Source organism: Mixophyes fleayi, chromosome 12 (genome assembly GCF_038048845.1).
Source record: "Mixophyes fleayi isolate aMixFle1 chromosome 12, aMixFle1.hap1, whole genome shotgun sequence".
NCBI lineage: Eukaryota > Metazoa > Chordata > Amphibia > Anura > Limnodynastidae > Mixophyes > Mixophyes fleayi.
In genome coordinates this window covers 9,993,199-10,017,058 of record NC_134413.1, presented here as the reverse complement: position 1 = coordinate 10,017,058, position 23,860 = coordinate 9,993,199, and the positions used below count along the sequence as shown (strand labels likewise).

The window sequence follows — 23,860 nt, the reverse complement described above, 5'->3', positions numbered from 1 at the left end:
TCTTCTTAGGAACCTGCTGTTCAAACATTTACCCACTATAAGGCAATATAATACAACCCAACCTCTAGTATAACATACTACATTTTTTGTGGGTAGATGGAGAGTAGAGTTCCTGTTTGATATATTTAAGTAAGAGAAGATACAGAGAACAGACGTGAAACCTCACACATAGATGTTACCACAATATTGTGCAGGTGTAAAACAGAGAAGGTTTCAAGCTTCTGTAAAACTTTGAAGATTCCCCCTGTAACATCAGCCTCCATCAATTTCTGAAACTAAAGCAGACGTTAAAAAGTAAAAAAGTTTCCAAGAAATTACATTTAACTATTGGTTTCCTCCTCAGACAGGTCCCAGAGTCTTAGTAGAGTTTTAATAAAAGGGTGTTCCTTTTCTAACTCATATTCACCCGACTATAAATGTTTAGTCTTAGCTGTCTAGAGGTCTGCAAGTGTTTATGGACTCATTGGAACCCATGGGTTTCATCCCCATACCAATTTACATGATTTTATTTAGCTTAAAAAAACACCAGTATAACAAGTACTTATTTTATTCCAGTAGGTTAGGACCTAACCTACTGGATGGAATAAGTCCTCGGGGCTCCCTAACAGTGCAGGTTTTCCATATCTCCTTGCTGGAGCACAGGTGTATTCATTACTGACTGATACATTGTAACAGATCCACAGGTGGTATAATTATGTCACATGTGATCCGGAAAACCTGCACTGTTGGGGAGCCCTGAGGACTGGGTTTGGGAAACCCTGGGTCAGGTAGTCTAAGCCAGAGGTGCTTCAGAGGTGCTGAAGCCCCAGTCCTCAAGACATGTCATGTTTTCAGGATTTTTGTCTGTAGAAACAGGTGGGATAATTACTGACCTAGAAAAAAATAGATGAGCTCACCTGACCTGTTGGTAGATACTGAGGACTGCGTTTGAGCCCCTCTGGTCTCCTTTAGTCGAGCGCGTTGACCGATTTTTATTCACTCCAGGAGCCAAAAGGATGCAAAACAAGGGAGAAATCCGCTCATTTTTATTTTTTTTAATAACCTCCAATTGAGAAGATTCATTGCAAATATTGTTAATTTTTTTAAGCTTCCTTATGGTAGAAAACCAACCTTTAAACTTCTCTGCAGCACTGAGAGTTAACAGCAACATTGCTTCAACATAGTAAACAAATAGTGTTTAGTAAGATTAATTGTAAATGTTATGATTAGCAAATACTGTATATTTATGCTTCATATAGGATATAGAAAATATAAAGAAGTGCACAGTAATATTAATAACAAAAATTAGATGAGAAGATAGTTAATGCCCAATTGGACTATTTTATGGCAAATAAAAAAAACACATAAAATGCAAAATAAGATCCTTATGAAAATTTCAATTGTGTTTCTTTGTGGTATTTCCAAACATATTAATGTTATAGGCCAAATAAAGCAAGCACTATGGGCTTTATGCTGAGTTAGAAGCAAAGCAAAAAAAGGAGCAAATTTGCACTTTGTTGCATTGGAGGGGGAGGCAAGTTTAAAATATGGGGACAGATTTGTATTTGGGGTAGGACTTAAATTTCAGTGTAAAAATAAAACTATCAAGTATTTGTGTGTTACATGAAAAAACAGCCAAATAAATAAATTCATTTACAACCCTTGCATTGTAAGAGGATTTGTCCGGGAGCAAATTTACTCCTTTATTTTTATTTTTTTTGCCCTGCTCCTAACTCAGCATCAGGCCTTCGGTTGGTAAAATCATCTGTTTGCTTAGTTGCTATGGGCTACAGCACCTGTGTTATTTGCAAGATAAAATACTGTTCATATGCAGCTTTGCACCAACTGTACAGAGTTTTTGTATTACGTGATTTATTTAGATTGGGATAAAACTGCAGCTCACCTGAGTGTAGCAGACAGATGTACTCTCCTTACAATGTGGTGTGTGATCCTGAAATCCTGAACTTTGAGATATTATTCAGCAGGCAAATCATGGTTCTTCTGGAACAACAAGTCCCAGCAAGACAAGCCCACCAGAGGCTGGAGATCAGTGGGGTTCAGCAGTTATCCAACAGCGATGAGTCCTGTGTTTGGACCAGACACAGGGCTCCTTGCCTGATATCAGGATTACATATACAAATGTATTGGTGATAGCAGCATCCTGGGGCTTAATGATCAGACAGCGCACCTGTGTGCTCACCTGGTTCTCTGGATTAGAGGATCTAATTGGTAACCTGACAGGGGGCTCTGTCTGACCAACAGATACATATTGGGGAACAGTTATAGGAAAGAAAAAAACAAAAAAACTGAGAGATTTTCAACTAGGTTTGTAACTGCCAGTTCAGTTGTAGTACAAGTTCAGTATATATATTAGAGGTGGGAACTTCACAAGAAGAGATACAGCTGTGTACTGCACTGGGTGATTGCAGGCAGGGGTACACAGGGAGGATACAGTTACAGGCATTTCATACCATACATTTCCACCTATGTTTTAATCAGGACTTTAGTTTCCTCGTTATAAATGTCACTCAGAAAATCCACTCCTGACAATGTGACATCCTCAGCTTATTCTATCCTACCAATCACGTTCTTTCCGGATATATTGGGAACTGTGACTAAACAGCGTTAGTCTTACAGACCTTCCACCTGACAAAAAGGGGTATATTTACTAAACTGCAGGTTTGAAAAAGTGGAGATATTGCCTATAGCAACCAATCAGATTCTAGCTGTCATTTATTTAGTGCATTCTACTGATAGCTAGAATCTGATTGGTTGCTATAGGCAACATCTTCACTTTTTCAAACCCGCAGTTTAGTAAATATACCTCAAAGTGTTCTGCATCCAAATTTCCTCCTCATTTCCTGTTGCATTTACACTGGCTGAATAAAAAATATACCCAACTTCTCATTAATTACATTAGAATAGTAATTGAAATGGCAGAGCTCTTCCTACCAGATTTGGGAGTGTGGAGCCCACTAGACAGCCTAAAATAATAAACAATGCCACACATCCTTGTATGATAAACACACAAGTTACATCATGCACTTATATGGAGAATGATGTCAGGGGCGCCAGCCACCGGTTTTTAATATTTTTCTTCTGCCAATCAGACTTCCAGTTGGACATGTGAGGCTAGTTGCGTTGGCTTTTCCCACTTATTTTTGGCTTGCAAGAATGTGCTGGATTAAAGGGGATAACCAATCAAGGACATTTTCCCACACTGCATGCTGCCATTCACTCACCTGTTTCTGGAAAAACTTAAAGAGGCTCAAAAGGTGGGAGGCTGGCGAAATGTCCTTGAAAGCACCTGATTATTTATTGTCATCAGCTTGTCTATTTTTTTAATGATTCCTTCTTTACGTTCAAAAGTTTAATAAACTTAAGTATTAAATTAGAACATACTTTGATCTAGTAGTCCAGCGTTATTGTGAAATATCATATCCGTGTTTATAGAAGCTACTTTGAGTGAAATCCTCAGGGCAGCTTAAAGGTCAGCAAATACAGATATTATATATAGACAGTACGTGAGCAGCCAGTTCTTGAAGAATTGGGCTACGTAGCCGCAGACCAGTCCGAGTGCCCATGCTGACCCCTGTACCCGCCTACAATGGGCATGTGAGCACCAGAACTGGACGATGGAGCAATGGAAGGTGCCCTGGTCCGATGAATCACGTTTTCCTTTACATTATGTGGACGGCCGGGTGCGTGTGCAACGTTTACCTGGGGAAGAGTTGGCACCAGGATGCACTATGGGAAGAAGGCGAGCCGGCGGAGGCAATGTGATGCTCTGGGCAAGGTGTTGACTTGATCTCAATCCGATCTAGCATCTGTAGGATGTTCTGGAAAAATAAGTTCGAGCCATGGAGGCCCCACCTCACAACTTACAGGATCTGCTGCTAACCTTTTGGTGTCAGATACCACAGGACACCTTTGGGGACAGATTCAACTAGCCATGATGTTCCTGTGAACATCGCAGCTGTGCATTTTTACTGTTCGTATGGTAACAAGCAATGCTATGGACCTCAGACCTCTATGGGGCGCAAGCAAAAATGAGCAGATACTTCACCCCCACCCCAAAAAAATTGCAGCGTAGTATCTCGCTGCCATTTCGGAGACACTACGTGGCTGAATCTGCCCCTTAGAGATCTTGTTACGTCCATGCCTCCAAGGGTCAGAGCTGTTTTAGCACCACAAAAGAGTGCTGCAATGCGATGTCTGCTTCACATTCTGCAGAGACATTGTCTTTATGTTCTGAATGAAACCCAGGGCCTGATTAAGGGTCACAGACGCCCTAGGCTACTACACCAGTTGGCTGGCTTCTGGAAACTTGGAGTCCTGTATTTAAAATGTGCAAAAATTGTATTATAGTGCAAAATTTTAACAAACTCAATGATTGAAACACAACATTCCATTATGACCATATAAAACAAAAAACAACCCCCTAGTAAAGATATAGACAATAAAATATAGGAACATTATTTACAATCATATACTAACATCTACCAGCCCTGACCGTCTAGTATTTAGCATTCTAGTCACCGCCACACAATACAGAGATCATGCCCCCCACAAGCTCTGTCATCAGCTCCCCCTGCCAGCTACTACATCCCCCCAGCCATTTTTATCAACTCCCACCAGAAGATTTATGACCCCCATGATTCACTTCATCAAGCACCCACTCATTTGCTCACCCCCCCTCAGTTACTTCATTAACCCCCCAGTCAAATCATTAATTCCCCTCCCAGTCATTTCATTAACCCCCCAATTAATTCACCCCCTAGCTACTTCCTTAACCCCCTCCCCCCAACCATCAAGCATTTTCCAGTTAATTACCCCCCCCCCCCTGATATTTAACAAATAGAACTTACCTTAAAGTCTTCTGCTCCTCTTCTCTCCGGCACTTCTGTCTTCTTGACAGGCAGCTCACAGCACATCCCATGCTGTTAGCTGCCCTATCAGTGTAGCAGGTGTGGTCATGTGATCATCTCACATGACCACACTAAGCTTAGCACCGCAGCTGCACTGACAGGGCAGCTAATAGCATTGGATGTGCTGTTAGCTGCCTGTATCAGTGTGATTCGATACACTGACAGCCGGGACCGCCCCCTTCAGACCAGGGGCGGCCAATCACGGAGGCAACGCCGGACATTTTAGGTAGTAAATTTCGATTTTCTTTTTAAAAGCTTGCCAATTGTGCCGGCACTGCACCCCCTAGAGACCCAGCACCCTAGCCTGCAGCCTGATCAGCCTCTGATGAAACCTCTGCGCATTTTCCCTCGCGTTCCATAGACGTGCGCAGAAAATTGAGCAGAGATTTGTTACCCTAAACGGCAAAAATACGCACATCCTCTGAACATCAAGACAATTTATGGAGACACATCACCATGAATTCAATCTCCCCCTAATATATAGGTTATATATAAAATAAAATCCAGTCTGGAGTGTGTATACCCTTATAAAGAGGTGGTCAATACTATTATTAGCTTCTATTTAAACCCCCTCCCCCCCCAAAAAAATGTTATTCACCGTAGACATGGTTATTGCGCAACACAAGTGGATTAAGCAAGTTTAACTGCAGAAACGTATTTTGTCTGATTCCTCATGGGGTCCCTGGTTCTGAGTGAAACGACAGATTGCAATGTAACTGTTGGTACAGCCCATAAGATGGCTGCCTCCACTGTGGGTCCACTGTACGATGCTCTCTGCTCCAGTCATGAAACAAAAACAAAACAACACCTTACAAAAAGACCCCTCTATTTATTATTTGCACATACAGGACATTACAAATAAATAGCAAGCACAACAAAGCTCCCAGAGATAGGACTAGCCGTTAGATAGACACACACAGCTCATTAATAAATTATACGGAAGGCTTCTGTCCGTCATTGCAGAAAGAAAAAAAAAAAAAGATGGCGGGCGTTTTGGAAAAGAAACCGGTTTGCGGTTTGTAGCTGCGGCAGATATAAAATACAGTCACTCCGAGATAGCAAATATTACAGATAAGTTGTACAAGAGATTATAAAAGTAATATTTACAATAACAGCTGTGACAACCCTTAACGAAGATGAACTAATCCAACAACCGTTTTGTTTCCCCATGTACATTAAGACCCTTTCAAAGGTATCCATCTGCAAAAAAGGCCGGGACATTTGTTGGTCCCCTCCCTCCCCGAGCCACTATTTTTGCGTCATCCCAATATCCTCAGCCTTCCAAGACCTTACTTCACTGTATGAACCCCCGACCATGGCCCAGACGTCTGTGGCCTTTTCCCGCAAATCCGGGGGCCTGTCTGCAAACCAGAATTAACCCTTAAGTCAGCAGCACCATGCAACAAAGTCTGACATTGAGAAAAGAGTGGCAGCCCTCCAGGTGCATGCTTGATGCTCGGAGCTCAGTGACTCTCGGCACGGTCAGAGACAGAGAGCTGGTGACATTAATATCAGCACTCTCTTCCCAGGAAGAAATGCCAAGTTGCAAAAAAAAACAAAAAAACACTTAATACATTGCAAGTGTTCTGTGCACAGTTTAATCAGACTTTGAGGGAGTGGCCCAATTCTATAAAAGCTGCAAATTTTAAGACTAGCTAAGAGTATCTCTTTTTTTTGGTGGGAGGGGGCACAGGACAAAAGGGAGTGCTTGATGTCATTAAGTGCTGTATAATTCAATTTAATAATAAAATGTTATCTCATTCAATATTCATTCTTATCCAAATTATTATATATTGAGCTCTAGCATCTATGAATAAAATTTGAGGTACGTTTCACCAAAGAAATGGTCTACCAGCAAATATTATACCGGGCTTGACATATCTAAGAGTTGGATGGGTTATAAACATGGGCTTAACATATTACGCACGGACTGTTCACATAGGCATTAATGCTACACCCTCCAAATTTCAACAGGGAACATTAGAACATTGTGCAGCTTCTTGACTTACGGAACTATTGCTTAATAACATTGAATTGGATAGTCCTAGGAACATTCTCCAAAAATGTGCTAAATAATTAGGACGCAGCGAATCCTCTTTCCTCTCTGTACGCCCCCCACCGGAATAGGAATCACGCAAAAGAGCTTCCTCTCTTTTCTCAATGCACCTTCTTGCAGGACAAAAGGGGGAATCCTTTGTACACAACGGTCCGTTTGCTTTCCCTGTTTACATCACCTCCTCCGTCGCTGGAAGGAAATTTTACAGAAGAAAACCAGCGGGTACAAATCTCAGATCGCTAATTGTGTTTCGTATTGGCTGTTAGAGAAGTCCTTATGTTTCAAGTATATTCTTTTTACATAGTTAGATAGAGCGATATTACATTGGCTGTGTTTAAATTCAGTCCACAGTGGCTATTTAAAGGCTTTGGTTTCAGTTTCAAGGAACTGAGTGTTAAAAGTCACCAGTACTGTACAGAAGGCAGGATCTGCAAAGCTTTGGCGATCAGAAATTAGGTTGTTGCAATACACATAATGCTGATACGCAACCAAAACATTATTGTCAAAGAAGAATCCAGTATTTCCTGTAATAGATTATCAAATTCCGTCTGGGACTAAATTTTGCAGACGGATGGTCGTTAGTTGATAAAAAAACATTATTTCCTCTGACTGCAGGCGCTTAAAAAAGAAAAAAAAATATATAAAGCATAGTATTTGGGTGTTCAGCCTTGGGCCTTAGAAGGGGGTTTCCACTTTGCTATTGAATTTCACCAACCCCCTGTACCACTCCCAAATTTTTTACTTCCAAGTGAATAGATAGGCTACATTCTCATGAATTTTGGTTCTGCACCTCTGTGTGTAGGTGATCGAGGCGAATGTAGAGCCCCGTTTATTTTAATGTTATTTTTTTTCTACGAATGTTCATACAGCTAAGTTATATATAATATATCTATAATATATCTTATATTAATAGCCAGTGGGCAAAATAATAGATTTCAATAATACGGTATCTAAAGTGGGCCAAAAAAAAACCAAAAAAAAAAAACACAAAACTTGTTTAGAGGCAGAGTATTTTTTCATGTAATTGTTATTTTAGGAATAAGTTTTAAAACTATAATATAATTACATTACACCAAAAAGAAAGCCACATCAATAGCTCTCAGGGGCTGAATCGAAACACAAGTGTATTAAACAACATAGACTGAAACATGTGCAAAATTTGTTAAAACTAAAAACCTCCAAAATAAATAGAGGCTGAAATGTAAAAAAAATTAAATAAAAAAATAAGACACAGACAATACCTATATATTTCTTATTCTGAGACACATAAACAAAGCATTTTAATCTACTTTTCAAAGTTCACTACTTTTGGTTTTTAAAATGATTATTTTTTTTTGCTGACTCTTGAGCTCTTCAAATTTTGGCTTTTTACCTTAAAAACAAGCACCAAATGACCTGTATGTGACATGGAAGCAGTGCCCTCGACACGGACAACATTCACGCCTACGTGTGGCAACTTGAAATTGGTACACAGTATTGTTTCTGCGTCCTGTCACCGCTACGTCAGCAAGAAGTTTGTTAAGCCTGACCTGTCCCCTACACAGTGACGGCAGCCATTTTGACTAGGAGCTATTGACATCACCGAGGCAGGAAGTGGTTCAGTTCACAAAATGGCTGCCAGCACTATATGTGGGAGACGGGTGCACATTAAAAAAAACAAAACCAAAAATACTTTTATTTTTTTTTCTCGTTCTCACATGACGGCTTCCCGACCAGACATTAAACCATCAGCTTTCCAAGTCTAGGGCTTTATTACTATCGTTGTCCTGCAAATGTCATTAGTCATGTTAAAAAGACCCAACAGATATGCCCATGAGCAACACAAATCTCCATAGCAGCCCTAAACTAAGAAATCCAGGTGTTTGTTTTTTTTAAGTTAATCTGGTCTTGAAGGTCAGGAGGTCAACATGACGCAAGTAGTAATTGTTCTAACAGCACCATAACGGCAAGCCGGGGTATGAATATAGCTGGAGAGGGTGTCACAGTATTTATCGTTATAGTGCAGACAGCCTTATATCTTTTCATACTTTGTTTTTACACCCCAGGACTTATTAAACCCTCCAGCATTTTGTTTTTTGTTTGCATTAAAAATATGCAATTACCAACGCCAGAAAAACTGGACATCAAACGCAGACGCCTTTGACACGTGGCTGTTGACCACGTTTTTTTACTTGCGCTTCGGGAGGTCGGCTAGGCTTCCCCAATACGTGCGGTAGACACAAGTGAATGGAGCAGCAGGCAGCATACATAAAAATGCAAGTAACTTGGTCAGTGGTCATTGTAAACAATGGTTCCATTTTGTATTTTTTTTTTTTATTTTTTTTAGACCCAAGCGGTTTACTACCACAACGCACAAAATCCATGATCCCCATTCCAATTCCTTATTTCAGAATGGCGGGGTAAGAAAAAGGCGGAAGGGAGCAGTCAAGTGACAAGGGGGGCGTGGCAATGCGGCAGCTTTCGATTGGCCGTTAGCACTTACGTCAACAAAACCCTCCCACTCTCATCCTGCTACCCTGACAAGGACAGTGGAACGGAGGCCACATTTTGGGACAGACCGCACCCAAACCGGGGATCTCGCATGCCAGTACGGACTGAACCCGCTCCCTTTAAAATATAACATGACAAAATAAAGTTCTTTTATTACTCTTCTTTCCAGAAATCTAAATATATAAAATAAACTAGAGCACTTTATCCAGTATGGTATAGGAAATATATATTCTGAATGTCTGTAAAAAAATATAGTGCCCCCCCTCCAATTGCTATAGAAGCTGGTCATGTGACTGTTAGTATATATTCCCTCCTAGGACACCGCCCAGTTGACACCTATGTACATCTATTGTAAACATTTTATTCCTAGTATAATGCATGGCGTTGGCATAACGATATATATTACATTCTATAACGCTGACAGTATGTGTACCGCTACGCATAGCGGTCAGAAAAACCTGCGGACAGCAAAGCCTGTGTCAATATAGAGATTTATTCTGTTTTTGTTGGTGCTGGAGATTATGAGAGATGGAGACTCCCCCCCCCCACCCCGGGAAAGACTCCTGACATTCCTCTTGCAAATTTACTAGGATTTTCTCCTGCACTGTCTTTAGTTTAGTGCCAGAAGTGCAGTAGCATGACACCAGCCACTGGGTGGCGCTAAAACAGGTGAACCTCACCTCACCAGATGTGCCACCTTTCCTTCCCTTGCGCGCCATTACGTGGCACCCATGTACCACGTAACAGGCTTTAATGCTTTCGCCCGCGCAGAGCTGAGCTCAGTATCAAAGAGACACTAAGGGGGCAAACTTGCACTTAATCTGCTGCAAGACCAGAAAGTGACAGTTGAGCTATTATAAAAAGGCAACACACAAATATATTATATAGGGTTTATAGTGTAAATATTCGGTTGCCAGAAATGGGACATGTGATACAGTGAATTGCAGGGTCCCTTCGCTTTGCATATGCTGCCCTCACTATCTGTCATCCTCAATTAATATGCAGCTCCGCCCATTTGAACTATAGCTCCGCCCACTGTCACCCATTGCATGTATAACTCTGCCAAAAGCTGCATCAGTAATGTGCTGCCCACAGGCTCTTAGCATGTACACCCTGCTCCAGTCAGGTGACTAAATATATTCCATTAAATTCATTAGCCAATGGTAGGTGTAGTCAAGTGTGGCTTTAAAGGATCATTACAATTAAATATATATATGTGTATTTAAATGAAAACAGCCATTAGGAAAGTTCACAATTGTAAACGTAAAAACAATAAAAAATTTCCCAGACTTTGTTGTAACTGAATATAGTTGAGATAATATTCTGTGAAAAGCATTTTTTTCTTGAGACTATTGGGGAGAGCCACCCACAGGAAAGGGGCAACTGGGAGAGCCACCCACAGGAAAGGGGCAACTGGGAGAGCCACCCACAGGAAAGGGGCAACTGGGAGAGCCACCCACAGGAAAGGGGCAACTGGGAGAGCCACCCACAGGAAAGGGGCAACTGGGAGAGCCACACACAGGTAAGGGACTACTGGGAGAGCCACCCACAGGAAAGGGGCAACTGGGAGAGCCACCTACAGGAAAGGGGCAACTGGGAGAGCCACCCACAGGAAAGGGGCAACTGGGAGAGCCACCCACAGGTAAGGGACTACTGGGAGAGCCACCCACAGGAAAGGGACTACTGGGAGAGCCACCCACAGGAAAGGGACTACTGGGAGAGCCACCCACAGGAAAGGGACTGCTGGGAGAGCCACCCACAGGAAAGGGACTGCTGGGAGAGCCACCCACAGGAAAGGGACTGCTGGGAGAGCCACCCACAGGAAAGGGACTGCTGGGAGAGCCACCCACAGGAAAGGGACTGCTGGGAGAGCCACCCACAGGAAAGGGACTGCTGGGAGAGCCACCCACAGGAAAGGGACTGCTGGGAGAGCCACCCACAGGAAAGGGACTGCTGGGAGAGCCACCCACAGGAAAGGGACTGCTGGGAGAGCCTCCCACAGGAAAGGGACTGCTGGGAGAGCCTCCCACAGGAAAGGGACTACTGGGAGAGCCTCCCACAGGAAAGGGACTGCTGGGAGAGCCACCCACAAGACATGACAGAAGTATATTTCAAACTTCTTCAAATTCTGTCACAGTGTATCCATTTTTTACATATACATTTGTGAACAATCGCACAAAGCTTTTTCAGACATGATAAAACAGAGTTTTAGTGTTTTTCCTTTTACCCTTTAACTCAAACATAGGCAACCCCTGGCTCACCAGGCATTGTGGAACTACAAGTCCCAGCATGTCTTCCTGACATTCTGAAACTTCCACAAAAAATTGGGGAGCTATGGGCTGGTCCAGAGCAAACTGGACATCAAAGCTGCAGTCACTTGAACAACACCAATGAAGACACGACTATCTAAATCCCGCTGCCACCCCCAAAAAAACATTAAACGTTGTAACTGGCGGTTGAATCATTTGAATGCATTAGGGCAGAACCAGAGAAACTATGTAAGTAATTTATTGAGAACTCCACAGTTCAACAAATGCCCTAGTTTAGGGTGAAAACTCGAAGCCTTGTAAATGATGCACAGCATCGAAAGAACGATTTCCGATATGTAATAACTGGTAATTGTGTCATAACCTACGACAAGAAGTTGATTTACATTTCAAAAGTGAAATAATAACGACACTGAATAGCATTCATTTCTTATCAAAAGAAATAACAAAATCTGCTACATCTCCGTTAAGAACTCTCAGCGTATTCACCGGCAGGAAAAAAAATAAAAAATAAAATAATATGATAATGTCCGCAGTTATAACATTACTAAAAAAAAAAAAAAAAAATCGAGCTAAATGGGATTCTGAGAGACGTTGAATTCATTGGTCGTGAACACAAAGTACCAAGTGGGAAAATAAAGAGACTGAATAAGACAAATCGAATGACTCTTTCTACGACCCATTTGAAGCCGATGTCACCAACGCATTTTGATGATGATGGCCAAGTCTAGCACCCAATGGGTCAACCGGAATAAATAAATCTACGGAAGAAAAATATATATCTTTTTCTGTTTGACTGCTTTTACACATATTGCAAAGGTTGCTTCTGATTTTTTTTTCCTTTCTGAACTGAAAATAATCCAAATACAGTTTTGTTCTTTTTGGACAGGTTACATTCTCCTCACTCCCCTGAGCAAATATGTCATAAAAATACACTTTTGTTCCACACCCCCATCCTGCTCCACCCCCCCCCCCCAGAATAATATAAACTTCAACCTCAATTTGCACAATGGTCACACTACTCTTGAAAATTGTATAACATTTCCAACATTCTCATTAAATCACAACATAAAGAGGTCGATCTTTGCACAGAAATGTTGCGATTTTGTGCTTCGGGACTCTGTCCGTCCTTGTTCCCTTAGATCTGTTCCAGCGCACACGGGTTCTTATCCAAACCTTGGGGACCTGCGTTTCAAGACCGACGTACAAAAAACCCAGAGCTCACCTTGCCTTCTACCTAGCATGCTTAGCTATCTACTATCAAGGGTCCGGCAAGTCCGATGTATCCACTATCACTTTAATAAAAATAGTATCGTCTTTAATGTACGTCCCGTTCTCTAAGACCGTTTGGGCAACAAACACCGGACAGCCGGAAGCAATGTTCATTTCTCCTGTGGGTTTCTTGAAACTACTGCTGTTTGGGTCCGGCTTGAAGGCGTCTCCTAAATGTCGCCTTGACGGTCCTTGGTCCATTAACATGAGACTGACTTTCTGTTTGAAAGGCCAAGGGAGCAGAGCATCGTACTCTCCCCTCATGATCACAAAGAACAGCGACAAGTGAGTATTCTTCCCCATGCCGTCTCCATTGAGATAGACTCTGGCGCACATCTTGTAACCGAAGTATCCCGTGTAAAAGGGCTGGCTGTACAACGACAACGTCTTCCCCATGACGGCTTCTTGCTTCCGTCTCTTGTAGTCGCGGATTTTCCAGATCAGGACCCCGTTGTAGCTGGCGGTCTCCAGTACTTGGAACCTTAGATCCATGTCAGCCAGTCGGATGTCGTGAACGCTCAACATCTGGTCGTGTCGGTTAATCTGGGTCTCCAAAACACCTTGAGGGGGGACAAAGAAACATTTGTAATGAAACACTAGAGAGAGATATAGGGACAAGTTCACAATATCCTAAGCCCGCCCAATACTCCAGTCCTGATCGGTCATCAACAAACACGAAGTTGATCTAGCTACAAAAACTTCACTCAAAACTCCAACCAAGAGCTAACTGCACACCTATCGGGTTTTTTAATGCCTTTTCATCTTTTAAAATCAGTTTATGGAGAGAGGAATAGCCCCAGAGGTTCCGATTGAAAATATCACTTCGCTACTGTTATTGGAGCAGAAACTTTGAACTTGATTAATTCATCAACGTGAGGTTCTTAAATAGATCCCCACCATTGAAAAACCTCTCCCCCTTATTACTGCAATCCTCTTCCGCCCTGGTAATTTAGGAGTGAGGTGACAGCTCCTGGGAGATATCTGAAATAGATCTATAGCAAGTGGTACGTTTCCAAGTATCTCACTATGGGATGCCCACTGAGGACCTCGATTATGAAGGGCACTTCAAGCTGTAAGACTACTTTCTGGTCTTTGAAGACCACTTTGAAACCTAGAAGGCCCCCAAGGTTTGCAGGACAGCAGAACAATCTAAAGAAATGCACACTGTGCAAAAGTCATACCAAGGTCCAACCTCCGACCACCCCTTTCATGAAAACCTTGAGTTGTCCTCCTCAAAGCCATCATCTAACGCAACCGTGGAAGTCCCATCCGGTGCGGAGGGATGCTGACAAATGGTTTTTAAGACACCTACAGGCCTGTAATGTTTATGCCCTAGCCGTTAGCTCTATGATTCTATCCTGTCTTCTGTGGCAAGCGGAGAATCGCAAAGTGTCCTCACCGGGATTCCAGGCAGCCGCATTCTTACTGATGGTCTCTAACTGGGTCATTCGAGTCTGTAATGTCTCCACGCTGCTCTTCATACTATCCGCATCTTCTCCTGTCTGTCGCAAGCCCCTGATCTCCTTGTCCAAGTCTTTTAGCTTATCCGCTTGGCCTTCAATCACTCTCTGCACACATGAAAAAAAAAAAAAAAACACGACACCATGAGAAAAGGAACAGCGTAGTACAAGAATAACAACATGTTAAAGTGTCACAACACAATATAAATATGCAGGTTGTGAGTTTCACGCACACAAACCGTTTTCCGCCTTTTTGCAGTTATTACAAGACAAGTTATTGCATGGTGACAACATCACTAAGCTGTAGGACATATTCAGCAAAGGCAAAACCGGCGTCGGTTAATACACGATTCATTCCTGAAGGTTTCGTCAAATCTGAATTTGAGTTTCTAAAAAGAGGCTGAAGTTTTTGTCTGAATTAAAATGATCATTTGAAATACTACACTGAATGTAGTTTAAGGGGCGATATTGTCAGCCGTAAGCTAATTTCAAGGGGTGCGTTTTGTTTCTGACGTTCCTGCCACCTGTTAGTGAAATAGGTCAACTGCCAGTCTTGGGTGAACTGAGGGAATTGAAACCTCAAACTTGGTTGTGCAACCAAAAATAAATATTTGCTTTATGTGCATGTTTGTATATTTATTAGTATTACACAATATTTATTAAGAAGAGACCCTGGTCGCATCTACAGGAGGAACCACTATGAAATGATCAGGGTAAGATACCCTTCGGGGGATTTGGAAATTTCCAAATGAAAAAAAAATTGATTCATCATACTAAAAAACAACAACCCAATTAAATGATAAACCTACTTCAACCCATCAGCAGTTTGGAACCGGATTAAAGACTATTGCAATCTACACCAGATCCTGTTTCACCCACAGTAATCTGTTCATGCGGTTTTCAAGAGCCCTTGTCCTCTCCATCATCTGCTACCCTCTGGCTTCTCCTCTACCCGTCCAATAATGGATTATTAAATCTGTACATTTCATTAATTTTCTTTTTTTTTTTTTTTTTTTTTTTTTTTTTACTTTTAACGGATAGAAGGACTCAATTTTTAACACTGCAACTATTCAGCATTGGTTTTTTTTTTTTTTAAAAAAAAACCCTGCCCAAATAAAAGGACAAGTTACCGTATATAAATAAGTTCTACTGAAAGGGCTGCACAGAGGTGGTTGGCTTGATCTAAGTAGCAGCCACCCGTAAATTATAATTTAATAACCAGGTGGGCCAATCGGTTCTGATCCGTCATCACATTCTTTGTTTCTGTTTCAATATTTATAGCATATTATACAGCCAGGAAGGTCCAGACACCCAAACCACAGTGGTTTTATTAGGTATTTTCCAACAAGTCTGGCAGCCACAAACCACACCAGCCCATAATGATGATGTAGGTAGACTAGAGGAACGGTAGAGTGGTAACTACAGTTTAATGGCAAAAAATGCAAAATCATGTACTTGTGCAAATCCCAAAAGGCTAAACATAGTTCTAATGGCACTATAATGGGAAATACTGAAGAGGAAAGGGATTTAGAAGTCACTATTAAAGGCAGGCAAGTAATGTAAGAAAGCAATGAGGAAGGCAAGTCAGATGCTTGGTTGTATAGGGAGAGGAATCAGTAGCAGAAAGAAAGAAGTAATAATACCACTGTATAGGTCATTGGTACGGCCTCATCTAGAATACTGTGTTCAGTTCTGGAGGCCATATCTCCAGAAGGATATAAATACATTAGAGACTGTACAAAGAAGGGATATGCACTGACACTGGGGGGAAGAGAAGTATTAGAACACGAGGACATGTACTGACACTGGGGGGAAGAGAAGTATTAGAACACGAGGACATGTACTGACACTGGAGGGAAGAGAAGTATTAGAACATGAGGACATGTACTGACACTGGAGGGAAGAGAAGTATTAGAACACGAGGACATGTACTGACACTGGGGGGGAAGAGAAGTATTAGAACACAAGGACATGTACTGACACTGGGGGGAAGAGAAGTATTAGAACACGAGGACATGTACTGACACTGGGGGGGAAGAGAAGTATTAGAACACAAGGACATGTACTGACACTGGGGGGAAGAGAAGTATTAGAACACGAGGACATGTACTGACACTGGGGGGGGGGGGGAGTACGTTCAGAGGAAATATGTGATAAAACTACTTCACAGAAAGGGTAGTGGGTAAGTGGAATAGCTCCCATCAGAGGTGGTAGAGGATAATACAGTAGAGCAATTTAAACATGCTTGGGATAGACACAAGGATATCCTTACAAAGAATAAAGGATCAAATAGGGTTTGAGGTCACCATAGGTAGTAAAACAATGGAAAGAGTAGATGGGCCAAGCGGTTCTTATCTGCTGTCAAATTCTATAATGCGGACAAACCCAGAAACTATTGTAAAACGTGTCGCCTACAAAATGTACAGCGGTGTCAAGAACGCAATGTCAGAGGAGATCATTATTGTATTTTATTTTAGAAACGTATAACCTTAAGCTGGAGAAATAATTAGGTAAGAGAAGGAAGTTTGGAAGATATAAAGTGTACTTACTTCTGGTAGGTGCACAAATATACATTTTTATGGGGGTTTTGATAGAATAAGTCTCTTTATGTAGTAGAACTTAATTTAATATATCTAATTGTATTCCCCATGGTTTGTCACCTTTCATTTAGAACTGTAGGCTGACCATTAATTAGCTGATAATAGAAAAATAAACGGATATCAGGTCCTGACCGCTGAGCCAGGCTCTTGTAGAGACACAAGATGAACTTACTCACAACTGAACACAGATTTTTTTTATGACCGCACAATAAACCCCCATTTACAGGAATTAAACCAACTCGGAATGACTACTAGGGATATCAGCCCAAAGTAAATAGCCCTTTTTACAACCCTGGGACCGACTTTCACCCTTATACTCTGGAGTCTTTATGCAAATGTTTTCAAAGAAATTGCCCATGTTCGAATGTTTGTGAAACTCTTGTGTCAAAGTGAAACATCTGCACCTTACTAAGTGTCCGTTCCTCGTTCTCTCTAATATATTACAATAGAGGAAGTCCTCCCAGATAAGACAACCGTCTCTGGTGTAATAATCACTTTTGTCTAGATACTTTGTACGTAATTGTTTAGCAACGTAAAACACGATCACTGCAATGTATAGAAATCGGTTCTCTGCATTCGCATATAAAAGGAAGTGACGCAATTTAAAACTCCCGGAGGTCATTTCACATGAAATCCGTGTGTAGAGGACGATTGGTTTCAGGAAGAGTCTCAGACGTCGGAAAAAAACTTTACGTAGATACAGATCCATCCGGTTATTTTATTGCTAAAATATATTAAAAGTAAAAATACTTCACTTGTACTTTATCCTACATAGCGCCGTTCACACAAATATATTTCGATAGGTAATATTCGATTGGCTGTTGACATGACAAATCCACACACAAAACAAAAACAAACAAACAAAAAAGTGCATGGAAAGTTTTTAAACACACAATGCAGCATCCTTCACAAAATACAACCACCATCTGCATTTAAAGGGGGACTCCGCTTTCAGCGATTTCTATCCGCCCGGCAGATCGGTTTATTTTTGTTGCCCTTTTCATAGGACAATAGATTTTCCGTGCACATACAAAACCATTTAATACACAGATCTAAAAGTACTCTGCAAGGGCAACAGGAAAATAAAGAGAGATACATAATTGGAGTTGGTGTTCCCCTTTAAGGTTAAAATGCCAGTATGTTGAGTGCAGAATCTACAGACGATATATTGCCTGGCAAACAGTCAAAACCAGCCATAAAACATAAGAGGAAATACAGATAATATTATATATATTAAATTATATAGACAGTTTCCAGATAGTTACACTAGGGGATTTTCCATGACATACATTACAGGTCCATATAAAATATAAAAATTTAAAGAGGAACTAAAGTAAAAATAAAATAGTGTGTTCTATTTGGACAAATGTGGAACTATTTCACACTAAAAGGCACGTGTTGTTCCCCCGGGTCAGATACACTTTAATTTTTAGTAGACTAGTAAAGATATAGGATATTTCCTTCTGACAATACAAATACCTATCAAAAGTCACCAGCACAAACTGTTATAAAGCTTCAAAGCAAAAATGTATATTGTACAAATAGTTACAGGAAAAGAGAATCGCTAGATTTCCACACAACTGACAAATAGAATTTTAGTACAACGTACAGGAAACGACATTATGTAATCAGTCAGGATTTGTCTTACTTACCGGTTCAATGGGTCATGTATTTAAATGTATACATGTAAATCCACGTGGACAAAAGAATTCTGACTTGCATTAAAATCTTTGTTTTTTACATTTTTTTAAGTGGTAACTAAATAAATAAAAAGTGGCTACTGGCTACTATTGTGGGAGTTTATTCTGTAATACTACTTGGTCATAAAAAAAGATCTAAAAATGTACATTGTGTTAAAAAAACAACAACAAAACAATATATAAAAATAACAAAAAGAATTAAAAATGAACCCTATAGCACCTTCTGTGGTTGTTCATTCCTAGCATCAAATGTAAATAATTGAAAGTCATATATGAAAGCTAACGAGATGAAGCAAACAATGCAGGAGCGCAGATTGTACGAGTCAATAAGCCAAAGTCATCTGAAGGTGGCTGTCACCCCCCCCCCCCTTTAATTGCTTTCAAAAAGCGACTGAACAAAGGCACAAATTACTGTCGCTGCTGCTCACCTGTAATTGGTGTATTTTGGACTCGTTGTTTCTGAGCAGCTCTTTGTGTCTTTCAATTTCTACCTCGAAGTTACACATCTGGTTATGTAGTATCTGAATACTTTTATTCTTTTCTGAGCTTTCGTTCTGTAATACAGACACCTGAGAAGAGAAGAGAGATGGGATATTGGTTGTAGAACTAGATGTATACCGTGCGCAATACTGTCAGAGATTTATCCCAGCTATATCCCCCCTCCCGGGCTCCAATTTAAGCCGATAAGACCACACAAATAGCCATAATGATCACTGGCCAACAGGGCTTTCAGGAAATTTCAGACGGACGTTGGAAGCCATCCTTGGCGGCTTGTGACGCACGGAGAGTTTTTGGACCAACTTGGTTCCAATCGGCTAAATTAGGCAAAAAATTAAAACATGAGTGTTCCAGATAAACCCCCTGGACAACAGTTCAGGTGTGGGGTGTTCCTAGTTGAGAACGGGCAATTAAGAAAGATACAAATTCATTCAGCCAGTTCGGTAACATTCATCCAAATCTGAAGGGGAAGCATCTATTTTCTGTGCACATTATATTAGCCGACCTAGAAGTAGGGATCACCTACTCCCCATCACTTTGTGATCTAACTACCAGGTCTATGGCCAATTTGGGCACAGACACAGAAGCTCCAGAAGAGGTTTCGATCTACTGAAAAAAACAAAACAAAAAAAAGAAAAGAAAACAGACTGAATCCTCCCCCAGAGCTGGCAGTGAGCGATTTATTTCATAGTAGATGTTAACGACCAAGAACGGAATGGTGAGAAATTAATGTAATTTGGTAATATTCCTAAGAGTTCCACAAAAGAATATGATGAAACAAGTGCAGCGATTCAGAACAATCCATTCTTCGCATATTTCCTGTCCTCAAAGAACGAGACGGACTGGAGGAAAAAGGGTGAGAGGAGGAGGGGAGATGGGGGAGATCTCAAACATAACTCTCCCTTTGTCTCTTTACCGAAAATGGATATTTTTATAGATCTAAGATTACAATGAGAGAGCAAAATAAATAATTCAAATTTGAGAAATGACAATGGGGGATAAAAATAAATAAACATAAAATCAAAAGAAGCAGATTTGTCAGCCGGATAAAGAAAATTTATGAACAAGAACCCAGTTCCTAATTGTCTCTTCTTATACAAACAAAGAACCGAGCTGTGGTCAAGTCTGGCAGATCCTGGGAATTCCAGTGATTCACAAGTAACAAGTAAAAGGAAGCGATGGCCGACACACGGGAACCAGCAGATATGAGACATCTCATCCTTAGGGGGGTATTCAGATGTTAGCGTTAACGGGGAAAAACGAGCGCTCAAAAAATCTTAGCGTTAATACGGTAATTACTCACGAAATTTCAGCTCGCAGCCCCTTGAGCGGCGAGCTGAAATTCCGCGAGTAAACTACCGTATTAACGCTTTTCGAGCGCAATATTACTGTATAAACGGTAATATTTTTTGAGCGCTCGTTTTTTCCCGTTAACGCTAACAATTGAATACCCCCCTTAAAGTTATTTTAGTTTTCATTTTGCCCGTGTGAAAATCCAGCTTAAAGTGAAGCAATAGAGGCAGACATTTTGTGGGCGGAGTCAAGTCACGGGAATGAACCTCATCCACTAGGAATTAGTGACATCGCAGTGTATATCGAGGTAGGGCAAACCCAACCGTGGCCCGTGCCAAGATCTACGACGGGGCGACCTATCCCTTCACAAGCAATCTATGCCATTAATGAGGCGTGAGGCACCGGGGCATGGGAAGGTGTACGTTACCTTGGACTCCAGAAAACTGCTCCATTCTTTCATTAGGTTGACGTGTTGAACAGCTGAACTGGCTTCGTGTGCTTTAATTTGTTGGTTTGTTCCCTAAGAAATTAAAAATAAAAAAGCGTTTAAAAAGGAAAACTCCACTCCAAATTTATCTTTAAATATAGCTACGTTGCCGGCATAACCTAATTATTGGATCACTGTTCAGTTTACCACTTAAAACCAAATTTGATAAAGATAAAAGCAAATAATTAAATCATCTGGTTGTTTTCTAAGTGTGAGCACGTAATCTGATACCGCTCAATTTCTCCTGCTAAACATCATGGGAAATTCAGCAACTGTTCGAGTGACAAAAGATGCTATGTACATTATAGACATAAAGCAACACAACACACCAAATAATATGCATATCTAACCATATACATATGTTTTACAGATATAACATATCTACAAAATAGAGGATCTTGCATATAAATAGAATTTGTACCCAACATATATGCAAGCCAGGAGCACTCAGACACCAGGAAAAGAGTTTTAACACATTGCACAAAACAAACTGCAGAAATCGGCAATATTTTCTGACTGTGGGTTTTGCATCACATAGACAGCAACATCTGATAAGACTATTATATTGATCACGGGGCATTAGAAATAAGAATTAAAAAGTATGGGGTAAAATATATATATTTTCATAGTGGTGGGCAAAGACTTGGTACTAACATCAGCGCCCAGAATGCCCTGCCGTTCCTGGGCCATGTAACGGGACGGTAGAACTAGCGCACCCATCGTGCACCGTACCCTCGTTTTTGGAGGTGTCAAACGCAAAAGGGTATATATATGTAATACTGACCTTAAAACTGCAGCCATAACGTTTAAAACTGCAGGTACTGGGGGCATTAACGCATTCAGATAAATGAGAATTCATCTACAAGAGGAGAAAAATAAATAAATAAACTTTTGTCAGAAAAATAAAACCATGCAACACAGAGGAACGACACGTATTTAAAATTGAAGTCCTCTAAAAAGGGCCGTTATACATAAAATACAAAAATACACACGTCATAATATGATACAGGGGCAGAAACCTGCAGGGCCCAATAGATTATAATAACATTTATTTTTTTTAAAATTTTATAATTTTTTTACAGGATTTAAAAGGACAACTATTGTAAAAATCGAAAAAGTAATAGCAGCGTTGTCAGAGCAAAATATTTTTTCCTGTGGTTTAATATGGCGATAAGACAGAGGTTATTAACCCTATACTTACAGCATAATTGGCTTTAGAATTCTGACACCAGCAACGATCTGAGAGTTCTAAAGCCCGTTATCCTGTATACGAGTTCATAGCCAACTCTGATTAATATCTTTTGAGAGATTAACCAATCATGACACTAAAAACAAAAATTCTGATTGATATGATAAAGTCTAATAAATTTATTAGCTTTTTTACATTTGGCTACGGTAGTCTTCTTTTACAGATGTTAAAACGTCAGTTTCTTCAGTGGAATTATCAAAGCAAATCAGATTAGTCGGCAAAACATTGATTTAAAGAGCAGCGAGATATTCAGCAATACTCAGAAGTAACAGGTTATGCAAGGGAGATGCCCATTGGCCTCTTATACAGGATTTGGGATTGGTGCTGAATCATTGCTCACTATCTTTTAAATACAATGAGACGGGAGACAGACACAAGACAAAGACGTGTCAGGTAAGGCACACCGGGGGGGGGGGGGGGTCGACTGTTATGAAACCTAGTGGGCAGCTTATTTGCAAATTTGCAAGTGCTGTATTAATAGCAACAAGATGTTTGATTCCAAACTAAAATATAAAGCATTAAAAATCATCACGATCTATTATCAATATACCAATGCAACACAATAAACTCAAGATGGAAACGGCGAGCCGACTGCTCCGTTTACACAATTTCATCTTGGCAAAGAACCGAAATAAGCAGCAGTTATATTTGTAATTATTCCACTGAAATTATTCCCAGTGTAAGCATTGGCTCTTAAAAAATCTCCCACTATTGGGTGATGCTCATTTCAATGGATTAATAAAAAAAAAAACATTTATTGAGATTTTTAAGTGGTTTAAAGTTTATTTATTATTTCAATTAGTTAATAAGCTTAACGGATGCTTTTAAAAAAGGGTACGGTGATAAAACGAAAGTCAAGTTATGTCAATATTTCTAGCAATTAAAGCGGTTAAGGATTAGATTCCATAAAAATTCCAACTTGTTGTAAAAGGATTTAAAAACCTTTCATGAAGTTCATTTAACCAGGTATAAAAGGTTTTCCTTTTTGGAGGTCAATCAGCGAAGAGCTGATGATATTGCTCTGTAAGGCAACACATGTGCGATACGTTTTTTTTTTTAAAAAGGATATGACCGACGCGCAGGCAGCGGGATCTGCGGTCCGCGTCTATATTCATGAGAACGCAGACCAGCAAATCCTACAGCGTGAGTTGACGCATGAGAAGTCGGTCATGCCGCATTCTAAAACTTGAAACACGCCGTGGACCTATTTTATTGCCATGTTAGGAGCGACAGCATTGATTCGCACTTGTCGGATTAATTATAAATGCGTGAATAGTACCAGTAAAGGCAGGTGGTGAGAACGAGCCCTTAGAGGAGACATTTAAAGATGGCAGCCATGCTTTCCTATACCTGCCGTTACTGCAGGACCAGCGATGCTACTGACCAAACCGTACAGTCCCCGTCTTTGTAAATCCCTGTGTAAACGAGTTCAAAGTGGACACACAACTGCGATGCCACCGCAATACCTTATACTGCACACAGTGGGCACCGATTCTGCATTCACAACACACAATGGAAGAAACTTCTAAAATTTGGTGCACACGGATAAGATGCTATAACCCATAGCACCAAACAGGATTT

The 23,860-nt window shown here is 40.7% G+C and overlaps 1 protein-coding gene across 6 annotated transcripts in view; it reads right to left on the bottom strand.

The window, feature by feature from the left end:
* Nucleotides 1–11,945: 11,945 nt before the first annotated feature.
* Nucleotides 11,946–23,860, bottom strand: part of TRAF3 (TNF receptor associated factor 3) — a 75,903-nt gene continuing 63,988 nt past the window's right edge. For all 6 annotated transcript variants that reach the window (XM_075192416.1, XM_075192413.1, XM_075192411.1 and 3 more), the window contains 5 exons: nucleotides 21,815–21,889; nucleotides 20,971–21,063; nucleotides 19,181–19,321; nucleotides 14,392–14,560; nucleotides 11,946–13,552 (listed from right to left, as the gene is read on the bottom strand). In XM_075192416.1, the coding sequence (XP_075048517.1) occupies nucleotides 12,981–13,552; nucleotides 14,392–14,560; nucleotides 19,181–19,321; nucleotides 20,971–21,063; nucleotides 21,815–21,889 (1,050 nt within the window). In that variant the 3' untranslated portion in view covers nucleotides 11,946–12,980. The remainder of the gene's footprint in view (nucleotides 13,553–14,391; nucleotides 14,561–19,180; nucleotides 19,322–20,970; nucleotides 21,064–21,814; nucleotides 21,890–23,860) is intronic.